Source organism: Lutra lutra, chromosome 3 (genome assembly GCF_902655055.1).
Source record: "Lutra lutra chromosome 3, mLutLut1.2, whole genome shotgun sequence".
NCBI classification, from domain to species: Eukaryota; Metazoa; Chordata; class Mammalia; order Carnivora; family Mustelidae; genus Lutra; species Lutra lutra.
Genome location: NC_062280.1, coordinates 138852247 through 138867901, shown reverse-complemented (window position 1 = coordinate 138867901; position 15655 = coordinate 138852247). Strand labels below are relative to the sequence as shown.

The window sequence follows — 15655 nt, the reverse complement described above, 5'->3', positions numbered from 1 at the left end:
CCATTCTCCTCCTTCTCAGGGTTGGACTGTAGCCACTTTGATCACCCTGGTTCACGCATGCAAACAGAGCTTGGGGGTCAGGTCTTCATCTCCTTTCCTTGCTTTCTCTTGGCTCCATTCCAAGCTGCGCAGGCGAGCAGGCACTTGGTCAGAGGCCTTTCTCTGTGTCCCCACCCTGCCCAGAGGCTGGGCATCCTGCCTTTCTGCAAAGTGGTGACATTCACTCACCCGCGTAGGCTTCTGCATAGCCTCTGTACTGCTCTCTGGGAAACCTTTGTGTGGCTGATGGAGGGGTCTTGGCACGGAGCACCCTGACAACTCTGTCTCGAAGACGCAGAAGCTACCTCCACAGGGGCCCCTCCCCACCCAGGCCTTTTCGCTTGTCTGCAAGCACGAGCACGAGCAGGCAGCGTGCTCAGATAGACGGAGCTGGGCGTGTGCCATGGGGAGGCGGTTTCCGGGTTATTCTTCCTCAGACACCCAGAGCCAGACGAAAGAGCTGTAAATGGGTGTCCGAGACAGGAGGCTATTGGCTGGTGACGGAGAAGCAGTAGAGGAGGGTGAGGGAGTATCAGCATGGCCAGAAATGATGGGGCAGGGCGGCCGTTCATTCTGCTGGGAAATGAATACAGCGGAGAGGGTAAGCACACGTCTCTGCAGAGCCATCGTGATCGTGCACACACGCGCTGTGTGACCATGGCAGATTGCTTCGCCTCTCTGTGCCTCAATTTTCTGCTCTCTAAAATGGGAACAAAAATAGCATCTCGTCCCCTTTCTAGGATTTTTCTAAGGATTCAGTGAGTTCATATACATAGAACATGGAGTAAGTGCCAGGCCACATTGAACACCATGCACTGGTCAGCTAACGTGTCTCTGTGTTCGCAGCCACGCACACCCCCTGAAGAGCGGGTTCAGGGTCTTAACGGGACTGCCTTGCTGCTCTGACAATGTCTTTTCCTAAACATTCTTTCAACTCCATATGTCCTTTTTTTCTCTCACAGAAATCATAACTTTCTCAAGGAAATTTCTTCATCCTCCAAATCTTTCAAGGCCGTTTTACTTCTTTCCATTTGTACTGAGCTTTCAGTAATGTTCAGCAATGTCACATGTCCCCACTGTTGGGAGATCAGGCCACCGTGAAAAAGTGAAATACGCATTTTATTTGATTGTGGTACTTTCTTCTACCTTTCCTGGAGTTACTGACTGGTGGAAAATTGCACTGGTTTGCCTTGTCACTGCTTTTCTTTCCACTGCACTTCTGCTGATAATGGCGCTAATGTTCAACGAAACAGAATGCAGTCAGGTGAGCAGAAGAGCAAACAAAGAGAAGGACCACAAGAGTCTATGAATTCTGGTTGTTTTTTAAGCCATCATGATGAATTTCCACTGATTCCAAATTTATATTGGATATAAGTATACATTGGGGGCACACATGGATTAGAGAACCACATAAGAGCAAGAATACAATCTCAAGGTAACTGATCCATCCTTAAAATTCAGCCCATGAGCTCAACAGTGCACAGGTCCCATTGCTACCAGGACATCCCTCCTGGAAGTCAATCCACCATCTCATGCCAACATGGCGAGGCCAAAGTGGAACCCCTTATCTTTACCCACAAATCTGTTCTTCCTCTATTTTGTATCTCTTCCTTAAGCATCAGAATCCAACCAGAAACATCACTCCTCTCCTTTTCCTGCTCCCTGCCCCAGCCTGTGGGCTCCAAGGCCAGTGGCCTGTGCCTCCTTAATAGCCTACAAATCTGTGCCTCTTCTGTATACCCACTGACTCCTCCTGCACCCGTAAGTATTGCTATATAACAACCACCCCCAAACAGTGGCATAGAACAACAGTCATTCCTTACTTCTCACAGGTCTTGGGCCAGGTGATCTAGACCAGGCACAGCTAGTTAGCCCTTATGATGTCTCTGTGGGTGTCTGAGATCGGCCGATACAGGCTGGGCTTACCTCGGGTGGCTGGGATCCATTTAGATCTCCTCCTGCCTTCTGGCACCTCTTGATTTCTGGCTAGCTTCTCATGGACACATCAGAAGCACAAGAAGGCAGGCCCAAACACACATCACCACTGTGTCTCTGTTGGCCACAGTTAGGCATATGATCAAGGGTGTCCAAAGTCCAAGGGTGGGGAAATGCACTTCATCCATTAATGGGAGGAACTATAAATATGGCAGAGAGCAAGGAGACAGGGCAAGATAAAGAACGAGAGCCCATAATGCAGTTTCCTCCAGGGCCAAGTCCTTGTGATCTGTCTAGACTGTTTACTCATCTTCTGACTTCTTACTTTGCCTCCGCCTGTCTAGCTCCCCACATCCCTTTATTAAAACTTTCCACTGCCCCTTATCAAATTGAGCTGAAGCCCTGTATAACTTGGCGCTAGTCCATTTTTCCCACTGCATCTGTTGCCATGTTTCAGAATTACTCACCACCCCCTTCCAAATGTGCTTGTTTTTTTGCACAGTTCTGTGCCTTCATTAACCATCTTCCCTCTTCCTGCAGTGATCTCCCCCACACTTGAGGTTATTATGAGCAAGATTTGTTTACCCTTCAAGGCCCAGTTCACATGGTGCCTCCTCCAGGAAACCTCCCCAGAAACACTCTGGAGGAAACATTGCTCCTTCCTTTGCCCTGCGGTAGTAAATTGGAATTACATCATGCTTATATTTAACTCGTACAAATTCAAGACCACATGCTCAGCCAGAGGGGGCAGGGCTTGAACAATGCTACCCACCATTCTAATCCATGATCATGGAAGTACTGAGACTTGACTTTGTTGTTACCTTGGTCATCCTTATGTTTCAGAAGTCTCTTGCAGGGTGAAAGGCACAGCCTGCTGAGTGGCGGTCTGGGCCTTACTGGTACAAGACTATTCTTCTGTAACATAAGCCATGCAGCAAGCCTGCAGTTTCATCCGGTGTACAGCCAGAGGGACACCTATCTGGCTGTGTTGTCTCGCTGCAAGTACGATGTTCAGTACTATATTGGAAATTCAAGAGACTTTCAGTGGTGATACTGTCTCTAGATAATTTTTACCACAGGGTAATTTTAGAATCTAACCCCTACCTAAAATGCTACTTTACTATATTTCCTATAGGCACGTATCAGATTGAATGTTAATTTTTTTAATGACTGTTTATAGAGTTATTTGTGGCTTATGGTTCTTCACAGGGCTACTGCTGTGAGTGTGCAGGTTGTACACTGCACAATTCTAAAGGAGCACGCTATTCACACAAGAGTCTCCATAAACAGATTGCCATAATCCTCAATGATATCAGCTTCCTCGTTTTTCCAGTGCCTGATACATATTGATTGCTCAACAAATGTTAAAATAAATGAGTAAATAAGAAAGGCAACAACAAACTGAATTAACTATTCCCAAGTGAAATAAGTTAACAGAGTTGGGTTGAAAATTCAGACAGGTTTTGAGCCAACAAAATAGAAATTATGTTATCACAGATGCATGTGATGAAATATACCTGCAAGCCTATTTGGCATATCTTGCAAAGCTAGAGGAAAATTACTTCTCATCTTGTAAATTGATGTAGGTTATTGTTCCTAAGATCACATCACACTTCTTCAAACGCTATTGACTGCATGATTGACTTCTACCTGATACCCTAGTGGACTTTGTGAGGCATGTGTGTGATGACAGATCTACATTCTAGATGAATCTAACCCCCCAAGTCACAAAGACTTAAAGATTTCTTAATTTCCCTTGGATGAGTCATAAAGCCTGTAAAGATGCAAACAGAGCCATCTTTTAAAAGAAAACTCTATCAGGTTGTCTGAGATACTATGCTGAGCATTTCTGAATTAGAAATACTCCAGTGTGACCAGCAAACCGTTCACCCTCTGAGCTAGTGTAGCCAAGTAGTGCCTGGCACAGCCCCTGGCGTGAGGCGTGAAGAAAGGATTCCATAAATGTTTGTGGGGTGAATGAACAAGAGAAGCCAATTGAAACAAGCAAATCCAATGAGTGCAGTGGAAGAGGGATCATTTATGGGGTAAGGTGCTTCGGGAAGTATTAAATAAATGGTGTCCCCTAAAGGCGACAGCATCTTTTCTAATGGCCGTGTTATGGGTTCCAGATCAGTGGAGATTGGACTTTCTACGGCGTAACAGGAGGTACAATCAAACTGATGCCATTGGGGGTTTTCCTAGCCCTGCCCAGTTTGGGGCCTATCCCTAGCAATACTTCTCTAGTCTTTGGGCGGCCAGGGTTTTGGGGGGAGAACATGGGATCCGAAAATCCTAATGATCACAGACGCAGTTCAGTTAGCCCTTAGCTTCTCTTCCTGTCGCCACGGTGTGTCATCACAGGACCCTTTTAGTGACATGGTCACCGTTCGCTTGTGTTTCTTGTGGTGCCCCCAGGTGAGCTGTCCGTGGAGGAGGCGCAGGACCCTTTCCTGGTTAGCATCCACATCATCGCAGACCCCGGGGAATCGCAGCCCCTGCAGGAGGCCATCGACAAGGTCCTGGCCTGGATCCACCCGGACCTGCAGCTGTTCCGGGTGTCGGAAAGGAGGGCGTCGCGGCGGCGGCGGAAGCCCTGGAAGGTGGCGCAGCCAGCGCTGGCGGTGGTTCTCTTCCTCCAGGAGGAGTACGGCGAGGAGCAGATCCTGCAGCTGCACCGCGCGCTGCAGCGGCCGCCCTGGCGCCACCACCACACGGAGCGCGTGCCCGGCCGGTTCCTGCCCTACCTGCCCTGCAGCCAGGACTTCTTCACGCTGGCGCCCGGGACCCCGCTGTGGGCCATCCGGCCGGTGCACTACGGCAAGGAAATCGTGCGCTTCACCATCTACTGTCGCCATGACAACTACGCCGACATCCTCAAGTTCTACGAGCTGATCCTCCGGCGCAGCCCCAGCCAGAGGAAGACGGACTTCTGCATCTTCCCCATCTTCTCCAATCTGGATGTGGACATCCAGTTCTCCCTGAAAAGACTGCCCTGTGACCAGACCCCCATCCCCACCGACTCCTCGGTGCTGGAGTTCCGGGTCAAGGACATCGGTGAGCTCGTGCCTCTCTTGCCCAACCCCTGCAGCCCCATCAGTGAGGGGCGCTGGCAGACGGAGGACCTCGACGGGAACAAGATCCTTCTGCAGGTACCTGGCCGGGGCTGGGGGCGGGGGGCAGTCTGTGTGTCTGCGCCTGTTGGGGCGTGGGGAGAGGACAGAGAAATAAGTGGCACTGCCAGAAACCCCCGTTACCCCAGTACCTAGTAAAGAGCAATGAGTTAGGAAAAAGGAGGGATCGGTGGCCCCCTGAGTGGCTCTTAGACAAAGGCAAGGTGTCCCTACACTGCTGAAACAGAAGAGGAGGCTCTTTGCCTTGGTTGTTTTCACTTGGCTGCCTTGGCTGTGAGCCTCAGCCAGCAACTGCCAGTTCCTCTGCGTACCTCTTCACCTGCTGTTTGAGCCGCCACTAAACGCTCGCTCGTGTGGCCCCTGGGGATTTCAGATGCACTTACATCCCCGGGACCTTGTTATTTCAGATTCCTGGGTCTACTCCCTCACACTTAGGGAGTTTTTACCAGTGTATCCTTCACTTCCCCAAAGGGCCCTCAGGAAAACCCAGCTCTTTGAAAACTGTAAACTATATTGAGAGAAGATAGATGTCTCCTCTTGTGCCTCCCCACTGTCTCCCCATCCACCCTTCTACTGCAAGGCAGTAAATAGGTTGTCAAAATCCAGTGATCACTTAAAAAATTACTTTCTCATAAATATTTGAAGAAGTAACCTATGCCTTTGGAGCTCTTGATTTCAGTAAACTTGGGAAGGGGTGATTGAATGCATCTTAAGGGAACGGATGCTGTAGACTGTCCTGTTCCTCTGTGGTTGGACCCCTTTCTCCTCCTGTCCTCCCAGTGGTTCCTTGACCCTCTTTTAGGATCATTGATTACTATACTCGAGAATTCAAAATGCAGCACGTAGACTTAAGAATGCCCTACACCTGGCCCGGCCTGATAAATGCTTTCTACACCCAGGCTTTCTGGAACTGACATGTAAATCAGTTCCAAGCATATAGGACTTTATTTTTCTGAAAAACCTCTGGCTCAGGCATCTCCATTTTCCCATTTGTCTACCTGGAAGGAGAAGTTGATAGTGCATCAGGGGCCATTATCTTGAAAGGTGCTGATCGCAATTACTCAAATCACAGGTAAAGCTTCCTAGTTTTCTTGACTTTGACATCAAACATCAGAACTGTAATCCACACGTCATAAAATGAAGTGAGAATTTGGCACATGTCAGAAACCTGTTTAAAACTACAGCCAGGCCACTTTGCTCAAGTCAGAAAGGTCACCTCTGAGACGTTTACTGTTTATAGGACTCAAGTTATTTTCTGATTTTCCTTTGAACTATACAGATAAGAAACTAAGTATCGCTTTATTATTCAGTGAACTGAATGCTAGCTCGCATCTGCTCTGTAATCTCTTTTGAAACGTGAGAACAAAATTCTTCAGTGTTTGAAGGCGGCCAATGTCGTATGCAAAATATAGTGCAGTTGATAAAGTAAACGGAAGGGTTTTGTTTATAATCAAAGGCCAAAATGAATGTGATTGTTTTGAAGGGACTTCTTCCTTTTTTGCAGTAATTAGAACACTTTTTTGCTCCATGCCTGTAATCATGTAAATGAAAGAACGAAGTACAAAAGCTTGGCCTGGACTGTGCTCAACGGGAACCACTGATTTCAAAGGATATTTCAAAGAAGATTCACACATTTAAATGATTATAAAATCTGTACAGGTGGAGGCTTTTGAAGTTTGAGCATCGAAGTGTGAAAAGAGGAAGAAAAAAGATTTGTATCTTCAGTCTCAGGAATGCAGGCCTTTGTTCAATATAGTAATATATCAAGGAGGTAAATTAATGTGGACAGAAATGACTAACGGCCCCCTCGTAATTCTTGATGATGGCCATTTACAGGTTACTGTGACTGAGTCACTGCAGAGAGCAACCTTCTGTTCTGGCATGAAATAAGGAGCTGCCTGGCTCTTTAACTTACTTCTATGTAAAAATTTATGTCTCAGTCTTTAGCAGAATTAAGATCTTTACGTCCTGGAGAGGGACCCCTTGAGAGAATGCCTTTTATCCACATTGTCCTCAGCAGTACATGTTTCCCAAGTTATCGTTTCAATGATAACTCTTAATAGAAATGCTCTTGTTCACTTGGGTGGAGTTGTACGCTGCCACAAATCTTGGTTGGGTAGTTTTTAGTTGGCTTGCTTAAAATACAGATTGAGTTTTCTTTCCTCATCCTGCCCCATCAATGTTCCCTATTCCAGAGATCTCTTCCTCTGATTTAATTCCTCTGGAAGACAAAAGATGAAAGGGTTTTTTTTTTTTTTTCTGGGGGCTACTCAACCTTTTATAAGAACTTGGAATGTTTCTGACTAAGATCTGATAAGAGGGAAAGAAAGACTTCCCCCTCCTGAAACTCCTCCTCCTCCTTTCTTCGTACTGCTTGACCAGGGGGAAAAGGCAGGGAAGAGGAGGGTGGAGAGTTGCTAGCATCAGAAGCTGCCCGAGATCCCTCTGGAAAAATGCATCGTAGACATTTGCACTAGTGCTCAGTGATGCTGAAGTACAGCTTTCTGGAGTCATGGTCCATGTTCTGTGGATCTTTCCATATCCCCCGGAGCTAAACTAACATTGTACTTTGGACACAGCACCTTCTCTTTATATGTTTCCCTTTACTGTTTATTGAAGAATAGTGTAAATAATATATGGAAAAGTACATATAAGTAAACAGCTCAATGAATTTTTACAAACTGAACATTTGTGTCAAGCAACACCCAGCTGAAAAAACAGAACAGAAAAACAGAAGAAAGGGTCTCTCCCCAACTCCTGTGACGCCCTTCCCTTGAATGAACCTATTAATTACTCTATTTTGCACAAAAGGGAGAAGAGATACCTAGTCAAAGAAATTGGGAATGTGTGTATGTTATTTTTTTCATATTTACAAGTAGATCTCACATTTTAAAAAGATTTAAGGTAGCTGACAAGAAGATTAATAAAAATAATTACACAGCAAAGGGACTTGAAGTAGATGGAATATATTGATAGGGAAGTCGGAAAAACCAAAGGTGACATCCAAAACACACACATTTCCCATATCGTGTCTAGAGCTGATGGGTAGCCACTAGCCACATGTGGCCATTTAAATTTAAAATTTGAATTAATTAAAATGCAAAATTCAGTTTCTCTGTCTTACTAAATACAAAAGACATTTTCTCTGTCTTACTAAGCCACATGTGGCTAGTGGCTACCATATTGGATAGCACAGATACAGAAAATTTCCATCATCACAGAAAGTTCTGTTGGACAATATTCTTCCAGAAGTAGTCCCCATATTTGACTTAAAGTTCTCTAGCAGGAGAAACAAAGCAGAAAATCATCAGTAAGAGGATTTAGAGTCCATGAGGTACAAATACGCCATGTTTAAGACACACAAGTACTCCTCGTTCTGAGTCCTGGGAGCAGTGCCCCCCACCTTCCCGTGTCCATGGTGGACAGCACACCCACACACAACAGCCCACCTTCAGCAGTACTCCTAGAATAACTGCACCAGGCCCTCACAAACCTCTTTCTTACATGGAGCCGCAGAGTGGGCCAAGGTGCCTGGCCAAGCGTAGTGCAGAAAAACCACTGCACAGAAGAAGGGTGGGCACGACAAAGTTGTCCCCACCACTCCTGGGGACTTGGCTCAGTCCCAGAGGGAGGGATGCATCTTCAGATGACCTCTCCAGATTTGTTTCTCTTAGGCAGGCTTTGGTACATAGTGAGTAACCGTGAGCTTGGCTTTCCTATTCCCAGCCAAGCGCCTATCATACACCTGTACCATGTAGCCGGTCAAGCAGGGTCAGAGGTCCTGCACCTCAGCCAATCTGAGCTGTGTGCTGACATCTTCTTAGAGAGCCCCCAGGAACCTGATAAGGGCACAAGCCTCAGTGGAAGGCTACCTGCCTCCTTTGGAGACCTGCCATGAGAATGTCATGGGCAGAGCCAAAGTCCTTCTTAAGAAATGATTTGGGGTCCCCCCCCCCAAACACACAGACGGAAGCACAGCTGAGCACCCAAAGCTCTCAAAGTTCCACAAAGAGACTAGGACTGCTGCTTTAGGCTGGGAGGTGTTGAAAGCGGGTGGCTCTGCATCGTCAAAGAGACAAGGTAGTGTAACAACGGCATCTAAGTCTTTGGAAGTCTCTTCCCATAGAGGATGGTCACGAGCTGTTCTTTGCGTCTGCATTAAGGCAAAAGGGGCAATTAGTTCAAAACAAAAGGATTTAAGTAAGACTTAAAAGGCAAGAAATCTGACACAGAGAATTGTTAAGAGTTGCAAGCCTCAGCCTCCAGGACTTTCTTCTCTGGAGAGCTTTTAGAGTCTCAGCAAGGTGCTTAACTAGACCACCCGGGGACACCACGCTGTTTAGGGCAGGGAGACAGATGCTGATGGGGATGCAACTGAGGGGCTGAGTGGGCCTCAGAGACTTTGTAAAAATATTGCATTGTGCTAAAATACACGTCACGGTAAAACTTACCATCCTAACCATTTTTAAATGTGCAGTTCAGTAAAGTGCATTTCACTGTTGGCGCAAACATCACTGCTACCATCTCTGGGCTCCAGCATTCTTTCCATCTGGCAAAACTGAAACTCTACCTGTTAAAAAAACCCCACTCCCCCTGCCCCCAGCCCCTGGCAACCAGCACTCCACTTTCTGTCTCAGTGAATCTGACTATTCTGGGGCGCTCACATAAGTGGACGCATACAGTATTTGCCTTTTCATAACTGGCTTATTTCACTTAGCATAATGTCTTCAAGGTTCATGGTGTTGTAGCACACTTCAGGATTTCCCTCCTAAGTCGAATATTCCATTATAAACATGGCGCCTTTTGCTTATCCTCTCATCTCTTGATGGACACTGGAGTCGCTTACCCCTTTGGGCAATTGTGAATGATGCTGCTGTGAACATGGGGGTAAAAATACCTGTTGGAGTTCCTACTTTGACTTCCTTGGGGCATATGCCCAGAAGTGCAATTGCCAGGTCTGATGGTAATTTTGTGTTTGACTTTTTTTGTGGGGAGGAACCACCATACTGTTTTACACAGCAAGTGAGCCATTTTCTGTTTCTGCCAGCAATGCACAGGGTGAGACTTATTTTTTAAGAAAGCAAAGAAAGGCTTGCCCTTTGTGAAGCTACAGCACATCATTTTCTGCTTGAGGAGGTGAGAAAGAATAGAGCAAACATTGAAATGAGACTTGTTTTATTATGATTCACCCCCATGCACTCCAGAACAATACTCTATAGCAGAAATTCTGAACCTACCATTCTTGGACCCCCAAGCACAGTTTTTGTGCATGTGTTTACATGCATCATTGGAAAAGGTGCATCAGATTAAGATTCTCCAGAGGCTTCTCATGGCCCTTGTAGTCCCATCCAGATCTTCACCAAGGTCTAAGATTTTACATCAGCTGGCCACTACTTACTCAAGCTTTATCTCCCACTTCTCTCCCTTCTTGCTCCCTTATGCCTTCCATATTGGCCTCCTTTCTGTTCCTCAGATGTAGCAAGCTCACTCTTGCTTCAGGACATTTGCACTTACTGTTCTGTCTACCTGAAATGATCTCCTGCAAGATCTTCACATAGCAGTTTCCTGCCCATCATTCAGATTTCAGAGACACCTTCCCTGCCTGCCCCACTTAAAGTAGCTTCCTTTCTCTGGCCCCAGCACTCTCTGTTATATCATCTGTCTTCTTTTTCACTTACTACTATCTAAAATTATTTTGTATATATATCTGTTTTCTTGTATATTATTGATCTCTACTACTAGATTATCAAATGAATGAATGAATTTAAGGTTGGGGAAGAGGGCCTAGAGCAAATAGAATAGAATGGAAATAGAATAGAAATAAAATAGAAATGGAATAGTCATGCAAACCAAAACTCCAACAGAATGTTCCAAGATTCTGTGATTTAAAATACTCCTATGGGGCAGTGTATGGCCCAGGCTTTGCAGCCAGATGTATTGGGGTCGGACCCTAACTCTTTTACTTACTAGTTGAGCGAGGCCAGACAGGTGAGATTACATTGCTGAGACTCTCTTTTCTAACCTGAACATTTAGGCTACTAATTCTTACCTTGCAGAGCTACTCAGACACTTAGAGTGCCTCTGAGGTGCCTTTCAGCACCAGGAACCAGTGAACGGTAGCTGTCGTTACACAGAGGGTGGGTTGGGTGATGCCGGCCCAGGGTCACAGGGTCCCAAGAGGTTCTGTAGCAACCGATGCCTGAGCTGAGCTGAACTAAGGGTGGCTGTGGGTCTGGGGGATCCAGGGGAGCCTGAGGGCAGCAATAGGCACAAAGGGCCGAGCAGGACTGCCGGACCCTGGGGCAGTGGTCAGGGTTCTGGGCTGCCATCAGAGGACACCAGTTTTTCTGGGGAGAAACCAACGCAAGAAAAGGCAAACCATTGTTCAGATGCTCAAGACAAAAATGCCAGAGTCACCTTGAGGTTTTCCCTTCCAGGAGCCCGTGTTTGTTCCCCCTGCAGGGTACACACAGAATCTCCCTGCTTCCCGCCACTGCCGCTTCCACTGACCCCACCACTGGTGTTGCCCCCGGAGCCGCTGAGCAGCTCTTGATTTCTGAGGCCCATTCTCCCCTACACAGGCAGAGGGCCCTTCAGAACACAAGCAGGCCTGCAGTTCCTCTCTCAGAGCCCACAGGGGCCACCCATTGTGTCCCACGTGGAACACAAGCCACTTCCCCAGGGGGGCCGGCAGACCCAATGCTATGCCCCCGTCCTGCTGTTCTCGCCTCTCCCGCCTCCCTCTGTCCAGCCACCTGCCTCATTGTCCGCCTTCGGAACATCCTGGGCCTCTCTGTCCCCTCTGCTGGAGCCACCACTGCCCACTCTGCCCCCCAGTCCCAGTGGCCACGTGGCTGCTTCCTCAGCCCCTCAGTCCCCATTCCATGTGCCTTCATAAGCAAGGCCTGACCAGCCACCCTGTCACCTGCGCACTCATGCTTGCTTTTCCTCCTTTTAACACGCTCCATGTTGGCTCAGCATGAGCACCTTGAGGGCAGCGACTTTATCTGATGTGCCCACTGGTGTGTCCCTCATGCCCCGAATAGTGTCTGGCACAGATCCAACACTCAGTGTTCAAATGAATAAAAGAAAGAAAGACAGAAGGGGGAGAAGTGGGAGGCTTGGGGCTGTTTTGGGCCTGCCAGGTGGAGGCAGACTGGGCAGTGGAAAACCTGGGCACGGCTGTTAGGAGGAGATGGGGCACTGAGGGGGGGACGCAGACGGATGAGGGCCCAGAGGAGGAGACCAGGCCGGGAGGTGCAGAGGGGAGCACTGTGTGCCAGCCGACTCCAATGGGACTCAAACCACAGAACACTGGGCAGAGGGCAAAGGGGAAGCATGGACAGCCTCCCCTGGCTGCTCCCAGCCCTTCATGCCAGGGCCCACTTCTCTTCCATGCAGAGAGCAGTGGCTGTGCTGACAGGAGCCCTTCTGCCCTGCTCCCCCTCCACCAGGCATGGGAGCAGCCCTTCTCCCTGAGGACACCTGAAAGAGGAAAGGAGGTCCAGCCAGCATCTCTGGGAAAGCCAAAAGACACACACAGCACCAGTCCATCCTCCAGGTTTGGCTCCTTTGCTCCCAGCTGCCAAAACAGGGGCAGACTACCTCCAGCTGCTCAGCTTTTTACCTGGGTACGAGCTGAGCTGGGAAGAATTTAGCCAAGAAGTAATTGTGATGTGATCATGAATATTAATTGCTTGCTTAGAAGGTGCTACGCTTTGGGGTTAACTGTACTCCAGTTTCTCTCTTTACCCCCTCGGTATTTCTACCCAGAGAGGCCATTCGCACCCGGGCCCTGCAGACACATGCCCTGAGATTTAGGCCCGGTAACTGCCGCTGCCAGTTACCACCAGCCGTGGATGGTGGGTTGGGCAGGGGCTGTCAGGGGTCCTAGGCACGTCTGATTCTTGATTGCACGTCAGCTGGGTTATTCCCTGTGCTTTTCCGAGGGACCCGGTAGAGGCCTGGACATTCCCTCTGCCAGTGCCACTTAAACTTCAGCAGGCATGAGAATCGCAGATTCCTGGGGTCCCCCTGCAGAGACACTGGTCCAGCAGGTGCAGGGAGGCCCGATCCTGCATTTCTGGCCCCCTCCCAGCTCCTGGGGCTGCTGCCCACTGCTTTCTGTGCACCTTCCCCAGGCACAGCCTATTCTCAGGCAGGACTACCCACTTGCCTGACATTTGATTACTGCTGCCTGACGCGCGTCCACCTTTAGACATGTACTATCATTATACTTAATAGCAGGCTTGGCATAGATCAAGAACACAGGTTGCAAGTCGGTGGTGATCACTTCCCAGTATACACATGAATTGAATCAATCATTATATCATACAACTGAAATTAATAGGGTGCTATCAAATTTTTTTTTAAAAGGGGGAAAAAAGTCACATCACAAGACATGTCTAAAAGGTGAGCCAAGCTTCCTAAAACTTTTTGTTTCGTTTTGTGTTCATCAGACTGGAATTTCCAGTTTTTTTCTTCCTTTAAAAAAGAATAATAATTCTTTTCCTCCCCCCAGTGACTAGAAACCCACTGGAGGCCATTTGTTTGTTGAAGGTATTTCCTTTATTGTTTTATTTTATTTTATTGAAATGTAGTTGACATATTAGTTTTGGGAGCACAACATAAGGATTCGACATTTATACGCATTATGAAGTGATTGCCATGATGAATCTAGCTACCATCTATCACCACACAGAGTTGTTGTGATATTACTAACTGTATTCCCTGTGCATGCCCATGTTTTATTTATTTTATAATTGGAAGTTTGTACCTTTTAATCTCCTTCCATGATTTTAACCATTCCCTACTTCCCTTCCCTCTAGCAGCCACCAGATTGCTTCCTGTATCAATGAGTCCGTATCTGTTTTGTTTTTAGATTCCACAACTAAGTGAAATCATATAGTATTTGTCTTTGTCTGATTTATTTACCATAATACCATCTAGGTCCATCCATGTTGTTGCAAATGGCAAGATTGTATCCTTCTTCTATGGCTGGATAATATTTCTGTGTGTGTGTGTGTGTGTGTACACGTATGCACCATGTCTATATCCATTCATCCACAGTGCACACTGGGGCTACTTCCGTATCTTGGCTACTGTAAAAAAAAAAAAAAAACTGTTACAATAAACATAGGGGCAAATATGTCTTTTGGAATTAGTATTTTTGCTTTCTTCAAAAGAACACCCAAAAGTGGAATTCCTGGATCAGAGGGTATCTCTATTTTTAATTATTTGAGGAAACTTCATACTGTTTTCCACAGTGGCTACACCAGTTTGCATTCCCACCAACAGTGCACAAGGATTTCCCTTTCTCTACATCCTCATTAACACTGTGTTATTTCTTGACTTTTTGGAAGTAGCCCTTCTGACATGTGTGAGATGGTATCTCACTGTGCTTCCGATTTGCATTTCCCTGATGATGAGTGACGTTGAGCATCTTTCCGTGTGTCTGCTGGCCATCTGGACGTCTTCTTGGGAGAAACACTTCTTTGTGTCCTTTGCCCATTTTTTAAATTGGATTGTTTGTTGTTTTGATGCCAAGTTGTACAAGTTATTTATATACTTGGGGTATTAATCCTTTGTCAGACATATGATTGGAAAGATCATCTCCCATTTGGTGGGTTGCCTTTTTGTTTTGTGGTTGGTTTCCTCCACTGTGCAAAACCTAAAGCTTCTTACCCTGTTCTGAGCACTAAGCCTGATGTCCATCGCACAGCAGCTACTTGGTAGACATTAGTTTGTCCTCCCCCCCGCCCCTTGGTCTCTAATATTCTCAGGGTAGGGGGTGCAGTCTCCCAAGGTGCAGGGCATCCAGTCATGGAAGCAGGAAGACACCATGTAAACAGGAGGCCATGGGGCATGCCAATTTGCTATACTCATAAGGTCTGTGGCTCCCAGTCCAGGCTCTGAAGAAAACTGCTGTGCCTATACTGGGTTATTTTTCCTGTGTAGACTACCCAGGGTGGTCGAAAGTCTACCCCAGAAAATCCTTTCCCAGATCATAATCTGGGTTTGGCATTCCTGCAGAATGTGTAAGTGACATCATAGCTCTTTCAGGCCTGGAAGGAAGAGTAATTTTTTTTAGGGAAATTAAAAAAGAAGAAGAAGAAGAAGCAAACTGTGATTATAGGCCTTGGCAAGACTTGGAATCAGATCTTTGAGGCAGAGGAAGGAAAATGAGGAATCCTAAGCATGTTTTCTGCTCTTAATCTCAGAACAGCTTTCCCCTTGGCCTCTCTGTCTCACTGAATCTGTGTGGTGGTCTGCCCAGGGCTCTGCTACCAAAGGAGTCACGTTTAGTGGCAGATCTGCAAGAAAGTGCTGCTGTCTCCATGTGTGACAACTGATGGGCTGGTCCCCTGCAGGTCAACCACATTGTGTCTGGAAGTAAACTGCAAGAGAAGTGGACAGTCCCACACTCTCGGGAGCTGTTCAAGTTAGTCAGCGCTCTCCTCTCATCTACATATGGTACTGGAAACAGACAAAATGGCCAGGAGAGTCCCATGCGCCAGGTTCACCAGCTGGTCCAGACCATTCCATGGAGT

At 47.1% G+C, this 15655-nt stretch overlaps 1 protein-coding gene across 2 annotated transcripts in view; it reads left to right on the top strand.

The window, feature by feature from the left end:
• Positions 1–15655, top strand: part of FAM124A (family with sequence similarity 124 member A) — a 105460-nt gene that overhangs the window by 22203 nt on the left and 67602 nt on the right. For both annotated transcript variants that reach the window (XM_047723338.1, XM_047723339.1), the window contains exon 3: positions 4390–5123. In XM_047723338.1, the coding sequence (XP_047579294.1) occupies positions 4390–5123 (734 nt within the window). The remainder of the gene's footprint in view (positions 1–4389; positions 5124–15655) is intronic.